The sequence below is a fragment of the Hyalella azteca genome, unplaced genomic scaffold (genome assembly GCF_000764305.2).
Source record: "Hyalella azteca isolate HAZT.00-mixed unplaced genomic scaffold, Hazt_2.0.2 contig8913, whole genome shotgun sequence".
Taxonomy (NCBI): Eukaryota; Metazoa; Arthropoda; class Malacostraca; order Amphipoda; family Hyalellidae; genus Hyalella; species Hyalella azteca.
In genome coordinates this window covers 1033-12014 of record NW_025938996.1, presented here as the reverse complement: position 1 = coordinate 12014, position 10982 = coordinate 1033, and the positions used below count along the sequence as shown (strand labels likewise).

Here is a 10982-nt window from a genome sequence, read left to right as displayed (position 1 = left end):
TCGACAGCATCGATTAGAGTTAGTTTATGAATATGCACACTGTGAATTATTACTTATTACTTAAAGTTACTCTCCTCCTACAATATTCACTTTTATTCAAAATACGTAATTAGTCTTACGCAAAATTTCCTAGCCAATCGTTGCATGATTAGAAAGCCGACCCAAAATTAAAAACGATCATATGTATAATTTACCCATATTATTGAGAAAACCATTAATTAAAAACCTACTTAGAAACATTTTCAATAAAATATAAATATACATTTAAATTTATTTGTTTAATATTTGTAGTTGCATATATTATTAAATATAATATTTAAAAATAATATGAATATTTCACTTTCGCTTCTATAGCACTCGCCTCCCACTATTCGATACTCCTAAAATAATCTCTACAATATCAGCAGTTACTTGACTATTCAACTAGTGCAGCAGACTAAACTTACCAATTCATGCAGCATTTCTTACAACACTTCTCTTTAACTTCACTTCTTGTTGTTTGTTTGTCTGTCTGCTACAAATCTTATAATTGATATTTAATGCACTTCTACATGTCCAATCGATCCAAAATTTTGACTACTTGCGCAAAGTTGGAGACAATGCATAAATCAATTGACAGAATAAATAATGTAAAAAATAAATTATATATATATATTAAAAATAAGTTGGAAAATATTTTTTGAAATATTTAAATCTAAAATTAGAAATTCACTGTACATGTGTAAGATCGGAGACACTGGCCCCTTTAGAAGCGTTTTCTTAAAAAAGGAATTTTTAAACGCACATTATTACATTGATATTTCTGAAGTAAGCCCTACTGTACCATCACAGTTGAGACTGTAAAGTTACTCGGCAACTGCAGTGAAGATCAGTTCGAGTGTGCAAACAACCATCGCTGCATCAGCAAATTTTGGCTGTGCGATGACTTCAACGACTGCGGCGACTACAGCGACGAGCTAAACTGTCAGGAGGAGAAGCGAATGTTGAAACAAAATTTTTTTCACATTCACCGATTGTTAACTGATTTTCGAACTATTTGGTACTAGCAGAATTAAATATTATGCTCAACTGTACGTGCATAAAATCAAAGATCGAAACAGAATTTTCTGTCAGTCGAGAGCTGCATTTTGGTGTTAAAAAATATATGAGAATGCATGGCATTAGCTGCCTAAAATGTTTCGATTTTCTAAATCAACATTTATTTACAACTTGAGTTTAATTATGTCAGGTAACTGTACATCGGAACAGTTCAAATGCGACAACGGCATATGCATGTACAATTGGAATCGATGTGACGGGTACAATCAATGCGGGGATTTCAGTGACGAACGAAACTGTAAGTGATGAAAGTTTAAACTTCGCTAGCTATCCAAAAAAAATGAAAATGAAAATTGCTGCATCTTTTATCTAGTTATATGCGAAGGCATTGAAATAAAATTTCGAATTTCAAATGAAAATTTATTCCTGTTTCAACTTTTTCACACCTCTATGAGAATAAGTCAGTTTCAATCACCGATAACATTTTAAAATCTAACCATCATTTCATGCTTGCCAGGTAATTGCAGCGCGGACCAGTTTACTTGCCCGGACTCCGGCATGTGCATTTTTGGAGGGAGCGTCTGCGATGGCTTCAACACTTGCGGCGATTACAGTGACGAGAAAAACTGTGAGTGATTATCATTGTTAATTACAGTGACGAGAATAGCTGTGAAAGATTGCTTGCAAGTGATAGTTTAACTAAGGTACATGAATTATACGGCTTCTATTATTTTCCACCGAATAAACATTCAAATTTTCATAAATCTGATTTTTTCCTAAACTATGGTGTGGCACGAGAATTTAAATCCCAAATATTTGCCCTAATGTCCCTAAATATGTGATCAGAACCAATTTTGACATGAGGTATATGACTATAGGTTTGGACCGATAAAGCTTACGTATAATGATAAAATATGATTTGTGATATATAAAATTTCTCAAGAAATCAGAATTCAGAGCGAAAACACATTTCAAAGGTTATAATTTACTATTGGGAAAAATAACACAGAATCAGTAAAAAAGTACATACGTCATTTGCTTTTAGTGGAAACTCAATTAATTTTATTCAACTTGAATTATTTTCTCCACTTTTACATTGATTCTCTGCAGAGGAACCTGGGTCCCCAAATTTTGATTTTCACTCTGGCTTTAACTTTATTTAATTATTTTCATTTTATCACTGATAGGCAACTGCACTTCGGACCAGTTTGAGTGTGTAAGCTCCGGCATGTGCGTTAACCAATTCAGTGTGTGCGATGGGCGCGATAACTGCGGCGACTACAGCGACGAGCAAAACTGTACGTACTCCTATAATGAATGGCAGTGAATGAAATTTTGTGCGTACGAATATTTTAACAAGTTGAATGGAAGGTTTCCGTACGTAAAAAAAGATTGAAGCAATTGACTGCTGGTAGAAGATTCTAGAACATTAGGTATAGAGTGGAGAGAGACAAGTGGAGTTGTCTGAGTCATTTGGCTATCCTATAGATATTTGAATTTGAGTACGTTGTTGGTTAGAAGACATGATTAACACATGACATACAGAATATAAGGTGAAATCGAACAAAGTGTAAAATTTTAAATTGAATTATTATTGGATTATTGGATTGGATTACAAAGTTGAGTGCAAGAGTAGAAAGTTGAAAGTGGGGACTATTTACTTCATGCGTGAAAACTAGGATTTTGAAAAAAAACCTACACGATTCTATAAATTTCTTATTGTATAAACTATAAAGCAACTATTAGCTTTTTATGTTATTACAGCCCCTGGCATCTACGCGAATTTAATAGGCGTTTTCAATTGCCACTGATTGCTCCATTATTTTATGAAGCTAAAATTGTTATCAATCGCCACTGATTGCTCCATTATTTTATGAAGCTAAAATTTGATTTTATGCACTTTTCCCAGGCAACTGCACAGAGCGGTTTGTTTGTGTGAACAACGGCATGTGCATCGATAGTTGGAGAGTATGCGATGGTGTCAACGACTGCAGCGACTATAGTGACGAACATGAATGTGAGGAAATAAAATCATCGTGTTGAATGACTGAGTCAAGAAAAGGTCGATCTGAAAGGTTTTTGATCGATTAAATTTAATATAAAGAGCATTGTGACTCCGCAAGTATGATTTTCTTGGCTTGGCTCTAATGTAGAATCACGTAAAGTAAATGTCCATTTTCGTATTGAAATATTCAACGTTTTCAATTAAAATAATGTAATTTCTCTATCCAGGTAACTGCACCGCTGACCAGTTTGCGTGTGAAGATAGCGGCATGTGCGTTGGTTTAGAATACGTGTGCGACCGATACTTAAACTGCGGGGACGGCAGCGACGAATTCAATTGCACAGGTTGGAAATGCACATTTTCTTGAGTCGATTTGTCTAGCTTACAGGAATTGTTTACGGACGATGCATATGCAAGATTATCATTTCTCCTTACGCTTATAAGTCGAGTCTACAATAAACTTTTGTATATTTACTTGTGTTCTCCAATCAATGAGTTTATGCTTGAATTTATGGAAAATTCGGGCCTTCGGTAGGCTTGGTGAATTTAAGTTGTATTCCAGGAGGCAATATGAATAGTGTAATCTCTACATATGTAGTTAACAGTACATATATTCTCTTTCAGGTCCCTGCACCAACGTTGAGGTTTTGTGCATGAGCGGCGACCATTGTATAAATAAACAGGGTGTGTGCGACGGTTACAACGACTGTGGCGACTTTAGTGATGAGCAGAACTGTGAGTGTTGGCGGGTATGGCAGCCAAACTATAAATGAAAAATAACTTTGACGTAGTCAATTTACTTTGCAGTCATGAATTCAGGAATACAGTTTACTATTCAAAATGAATGTAAATAGACTGTATGGATATACTTAGGTAATAAACTTCATTGTAAATGTTTGGTAGAATCAATCACGAGTTTCTCATAGGTTCTCGTTCTACTTATAATAAATATTATAGAGGTCTCTTCGAGAAATTACTCTGTAATGTTCAACGCTAAGTTACTTATTCTATTATAAAAATATAACTCAGTACTCACTGCAGTGATTGACAGATAGCGCATTTTCTCGTCGACGAAAACATGAAGTCACGGACTGACAGACAGACAAACAGACGGACGGACATGACAAGCACAATAGGGTATTTTTCCCATAAATAAGAAAATGCGCTAAAAAGATGGTGCTTTGCAGCAAAAACTGGATTCTCATCGTCCAAATCTCAAGAAACATATATAATCACGATTCAGTTAGCAAATAATTCTGCGTTGCGGTCATTTAACATCATGTACAATTTACATGTATTTACGTGGTTTTATTTTTAAACATGATTCAAAAAGCAATGAACAATAATCTCTGCCAGGCAACTGCACCGAGAAATTCGTGTGCCACGACAGCGGCATGTGCATTGCAAAGGAGAGCGTGTGCGATGGCTACAGCCAATGCGGCGACTATAGTGATGAGAGAGACTGTGAGTGATAAATTCAATTTTGAAAGCTATTATCTTTAAATATTTATTTTATTTTATTTATTTCTGGTTCTATTTTATTCGCCAAACCTCCCAAGTTTTCATTCTCCGACCACTGGTATAATTTGGAAAATGTAATTCAGTTCATATTAAATAAAGAGACCGGGTTTTTGGACCACGATACCAACACAGACTAGAAAAGCACAATGTAAATACATTCTTTGACATACTTCATTGATGCCGATTCATGGCTGATTTTAACATTAAGGCGTATGTGGCGTCTCTGATCTGCCTATTAAAAAGATCAAAATTTTTATTGGAGCGTGCAGGTCACCTCAATCCTATACAGCTTTCCTTACCTTCAACGAAACTCCACTTATTTCTTTAACGTGTTCTTTGCTTTATGTTTTTGGTGAATTTGCCATTTAATGTAACTAATACATTTTTCCTACATCATCTATGACAAACATGGGATGGATACCATGGAATAAACATGTGATGAATATCATCTAAATTTGCTTATTACGTTCGGATGTATAGAGATTGAACAGAGTTCAGACTTAATTTTTTCATAACGCTGGGTAACGGAAAAACATCTGAAATTGAACGTGAGTTTTCATTTTATGCTTTATATTCCAACGTTCATTATGAGAATTGACCTATTCTTCTGAATTCAGCATTAACAAATAATATGGGCATAAAGAGACATGTAAGTGACTCAATATGTAATTTCAATGGTGGAAACTGTATTTCTGAATCATTATCATTAAGGTCAAGTTGATGTTAGTAAATCCTAATGTAAATCAACATTATTGATATAAATGTATCTGTACTACCTAGGTAACTGCACCACATACCAGTTCCAGTGTGGCAACGGCATGTGCGTTTCACAACTTTATTTGTGCGACGGCTACGACGCCTGTGGTGACGGCAGTGACGAACAAAACTGCCCGACTCTTCTTCCAGGTATGGTTTTTCAATACTCTTAATAATTTTCCCGCTGTTATAATTTGACATGAAGGTTTATATAATAAATTCTGGTGAAATCTTCATTGGCACAGTGGTGACAGTTCAGAGTAAAAGGATTGCAGCAGTGCGTTGCCAGTTCCTGTGACCGTTATTGTGACCATCTAAGATTTCTGTACTGACCGTTATTGCCAAAGCAGCAAGGCTGAAGGGTGGTCGAGAATAGCGAGATTGGAACAGTGAGTTGCGGGTTCTAAAACCCAGCAAGGTGGAAGAATTCTGCAATTTCAAGAATCGGCTATAGGCTAAATTCAGCCTCTGCAGCGCAGACACCAATATTGTTATTAGTAAAAATCTTCTTCACATTACATTGATCGAAACATCTATAAACGTGCAGGTGAATGCTATCCGTGGCTGTTCAATTGCGAGAACGAAGACAGATGCATTCCAGCAGAATGGGTGTGTTATGGTGACAACGATTGTGGAAACCGCGCCGATGAAGAAAATTGTGAGTTCTTATTGCATTCAAGTGGAAATGTTGCATTTTAATAAATATTAAATATGGGCAGAGAAGTTTTGATCATTCCAGTTACTCATTGGGTTAGGTGATCATACCACTTACTCATTTATATTATCATACAATATTACCGCCTAATAATCAAATGCTGCATTAAACTTACAAATGCACACAAACCCTATCAAAATAAATACTGAGTTAATAAGAATAACATTATTATAACACTTCCTTGGCCAGGTACATGCACCTCGGAGCAGTTCGAGTGTATTGAATTTTGGTACAATTGGAAATTAAAGAACAAAGAAAGCGTTGAAACTTTTATTGTTGTAGTTCCGAAAAGAGAATAGGTTCGCAGTACGAAGCCAGGAGGTAATGAAAAGCACGAAGTGCGATGAGAAACTCGTGCACTGTAGAAGAATAAGTTCTCACATAAGTACAAGTTCGAACGATAGGAGTTCAGAACACAATATTTAATTTCAGTTGAAATAGTCACTTTTTCAGGGTGAATATGTCTCTCTCTCCAATTCTCACCATATATTGCCGGTGGCAACAGAACGTAATAATGAAGCAAGTAGTTCAGCTCAAAAAAAAAACAGAAACGGCAGAGTCGAAGACCAAGTGGAGGCGGTTATAGGTGGATTCTTATCTGAATAAGACAGAAAACCAACGTAAGACTAACATTAATGGATTCAAAGTTATACCGCAATGGATTTCAGTATGATTCAAGAATAATATAAATTCAGAATAATGATAACAGTTTCAAATAATCAAAATGACAAACCTATTTGTTTCCGTTGAGGAACCCTAGACAAGAGTTCTCATGTAGAGAACTATTAGAATGAAAATAGTGAAAACAGTATAAGGAGTGTTCGCTCGTACTTAAAGAGAGTAAAGCGCATGCAAGCATGCAGTTAATTCACAGCACTGGGCATGTGACATATAATCGGTATACACCGAAGCTCCAAGGAGCCAATAACCCAACGGGTTCCAAGCACTGGCGTAAAGCCGGTTAAGCAAGATCTTAATTAAACGAGCGAAACACAGAAGTTCTAACATGCATTTAAATGGAACAAAATAAAATGAAAACACACTCGCACAAACTCAAATTAAGTAACAGATAAGCAAGAGTTAACAAAAGTAATAATACTGTTTGAGCAAGAGGTCTACACTCCGGTAAGGTTAAAGCAATAGTCCTTAAGATCGAGCTAACGAGCGTCGACTTTGCCTCCTAACACGAGACAAACGATAAGCGTATAAACATTAACGAGTTAATTAGTCATAAATTTTAACAAGTGCGACAACGGCTACTGCCTACGGCCGTGGTTGAGATGCAACGGCTACAACGAGTGTGGCGACTTTAGTGACGAGCAGAACTGTGGGTGACGTTTATGTGGGAAATATGGTTAAGGATCAAAACAAAAGAGTGTAAATTTTTAGAACAAAGGCCATTAAATACTAAAATAAACTCAATATCAGTCAAATTGATAAGAGATTTAATGGCTCTCATATGTAAAGACATGCTCGTATAAAATACTGTAAAGGGGAAGATGACGAATCTAATAATGCATTGAGTCTTCCGATATTTTTTGTGCGATTTGATAGATTCAATCCTAATGAATGCCTTATTTTATTGTGCTATGTTAATTAGGTGCAAATAAATTGGATACAGTTCATGAAATTGCGAACAATAATGTCACATTAAAATTGAGTAATTTTTCACATGCGGTTGTTAATGACGCAAGTTGACACATTACGATTATCAAACATGTCCCGCAAGGATGAAAGACTTGAGTTCAACATATTTCAACATCATACAATATACTGTAATTCATTCCATATTCAACATACATTGAAGAAGTTACTTGAGTTCAACATGCTTCAGTTATAAACTTATTCTGGGCTCGAAAAAATTTCTCGTGTATGACGTACTCGTTTCAAATAAATCCTACATGACGCAAGGTTGCAGCTGGAATAAAAGATGATTATTTGAGGTTCGAAAATTTTGTGGCATTACCTTAGTTACTCACAGTGGTATCATTGGAGGAGCAGGAGGCATGTCAAGATTTTTGCATGATTTTCCCACCACTTAATTTCTATCTCGATCTTTGGGAACTCCCCGTACCACGGCCAGCCAGATTTTGGATCTCTAAAACAATTTTAACGCTTATTGCAGCAATGTAGAAGGTAAAGCTGTCTACTTGATGGTCATGAAAAAATTATGCTGTGCCAACTCCGCAATTGAAATTATGGATATAAGGACCCAAACATAATCCCTCTCTTGACCGTCCCTTTTGACATTATTCTTTTCATTTCCCCTGCTTAAGGAATTGAAAAGAATGTCAATCACTACTTCAAGATCAATAATTTAACCTATCTGATTTGAGATCATTATATTCTCTTAATGTCCTCTTCAGGGGTAGATGACTGATCTAATATAGCATTGAATCTTACTTTCAGGCAACTGCACGGCAGACCAGTTTGTGTGCGAGGTCAGCGGGATGTGCCTGAACGCGTGGAGTTTGTGCGACGAAGTTGACGACTGCGGCGATAAGGATGGCGGGGGAGTGAAGGATGGCGGGGGAGTGAAGGATGGCGGGGGAATGAAGGATGGCGTTGAAATATAGGAGGGCGTGGATATGAAGGATGGAAATTAAAAAACGATGGCGTGGAAATGAAAGATGAGGTGGAAATAAAAGCGTTCCCCGTGGGGGGAGAGCGCAAACGTTTTATCGAGGAGCCTCCTATATATCTTTCAAAAAATATTGTAGGTGTATACTTATCAGCAATTGAAGACATGTGAATATTAATTAGCATCATAACATGATAAAAATATTTGATTTGCGACAGATTTACAAGGGACATGACGCGACCATCTCTTTGAAATATTTATTTTTATAATCAGCGTGCACGAGTTAGATTAAATAACTGGAGAAATATATGCATTAAATTCCTGATTTGTCTGTATGAAAACCCTCAGTTTTTCAGTAATTATAATTATATGCAAATAATCTGTTGAAGATTTGATGACAATTCGATGCGAAAATTCAAACTCGCTTTATGCACATTTTTTTATTGGATGGTAGGGTCATTTCATTTCATTTCTGTAAGTACATTCGTACCATTACAATTGTTTCGTTCATTATTTTAAAATATTGATCGTTGAAACAATGATTGACGTGACCATGATCCTCTTGGGCGGAAAACTTCTGGCGGACAACGCTTTTATTTTACTTCTTATTTACTTTTTTGATGATAGGATACGCGCTTTGATTATGAAGTTTTGTCCGCGACATTATCCAAACAAAAAAAAATAAATAAAAAAATTTCAAATAAATTCTCTAAAATTCCAACATTCTGTCCGCGAATTTTGAAGCAATTCTCGTCGTATAAGTGTTATTAACTCATTATGGAGAAAGTTCAACTCATTTCAATTTAGAAGCCAGGAGTTACAATGGGAAACCTTTGTTATCATGTTAAATATATATGATTCGTGTATATTGTATTATTTTCTAATTCATGCAAGTATCAAATTGTGAATAATATGCAAACATAATAATTCATACATATTATAATATTTCCTAATTCTGTCAAGTATCGAATTATAAATCATATACAAATGTATATAATTTTTGATTATAGGTATTCAGGATGACCATAAAGTAATCTTTCTATTTAACAATTTTCTTATTGCTTCTCCCGATTCTGCTGATTATACTTTTGGTTGAATATTAAAGTTCAAAAATAAGGTTTTCCAGGGACGTTTAATTTGAAGGTAATCACGCAAATTTTTCCTTGAATTTAAACAATTTCAGTCTTCAAATTTTCATTAAAAGCACGAGAAGTGAATCTTTATTTGGATTGCGGATTTCGTTATATACCTATGTAACTTATTTGTAGGTTAAGGTTTGAATTAAGTTGAAGTAAAAACTGAGAGCTAAATCGAAGATAATTAATTTATTGGATTTTGTTTTCAGATGTGATACAATCAATTTGCTCTCCATAAATCCAGTATAACCGAAATTTATTCCGAAAGATGATTGTTCCTGCAAATTTCGTACATTAAATTTTTTAGCGAAAAGTAATTCATGAATTTGAGCTTCATTTCTAACTACGGCGAGAATTTAAAACTTCGTTTCCAAAATGCTGCAGTATCTTGAAGCAACAATCTCAAGCCGGTTAGGTATCTCCGGTTTTCTTTAAGACTACATTAGTAAGTACACGCACAGCTTCTGACAGAGGGCAGCAGGCTGGTGGGCGCATTTGTCGCTACAAGTCTTAACCCCAATTATAAATAAATAAAAAAATACACCTACAGTGAGAGTAAGTGGAGGAATGGATCTGTAATTTTTATACAGTATTTCTCAAATCCAAATAGTCCACCAGGCCCAGTTTTGTTTTTTTTTTAAGAAATCGTCCTTCAACATATCACATTTATTTTTTAAAATAGGGTACTGAGACTCGTACACCGCTAAGGTCGACGTCGAGCAAAATTTCCGTGAGGCAATCGATGACTGCGATCATCATGATCCGATCACTGAAGCCGACAAGGTAGACTGGTAGACCAAACCAACAAGTCGGTCGTTGGTGTTGGTATAGTGGCAGCTTAAATTTAATTCATTCATACATATGTTAGAATTAGATAGCAGAATTTTCTTCTTGAAAAAGTTACGATTAATGATAAAAAATGCATTATATTCCAAATTTCAGGGGGTCGAAAAATTCTTCAGATTACGATAATAGATCAAAAGGCAGGTCTCAGATCAGATTAATAGACACGCAATAATGGACCCAGCAAAAAAAGCGGGAGTTCTCCAAGAAGCCGATGTAGTCTGTAGATTTTGCTACAAAGAAGGTTGTTGACTTCATCATGTGGACTACAACGGAGTAATTGGACTAACAACCACGACATCGAGACCGTCTCGCCTACCACCTACAGTCTGAAGAACAAGTGAACCCACTGAGTCAAGCTTACAAGACCGTCGCTCGCGCTGTGCT

At 35.7% G+C, this 10982-nt stretch overlaps 1 protein-coding gene and 1 long non-coding RNA gene across 2 annotated transcripts; one reads left to right on the top strand and one right to left on the bottom strand.

Moving 5' to 3' along the window:
* Positions 1–917: 917 nt before the first annotated feature.
* On the top strand, positions 918–8611 carry LOC108676626 (sortilin-related receptor-like; the record flags this gene model as incomplete). The annotated part of the gene is given in 11 exon segments (XM_018164742.2): positions 918–963; positions 1229–1336; positions 1556–1666; positions 2226–2336; positions 2948–3055; positions 3271–3387; positions 3668–3778; positions 4400–4507; positions 5345–5470; positions 5868–5978; positions 8445–8611. Coding segments are annotated over 10 exon segments (1134 nt in total).
* Positions 6292–6762, bottom strand: LOC125178332. The gene is made up of 2 exons (XR_007156862.1): positions 6519–6762; positions 6292–6394 (listed from the first exon to the last, which is right to left on the bottom strand). It is a non-coding gene; the product is annotated as an uncharacterized LOC125178332 (long non-coding RNA).
* Positions 8612–10982: the final 2371 nt, after the last annotated feature.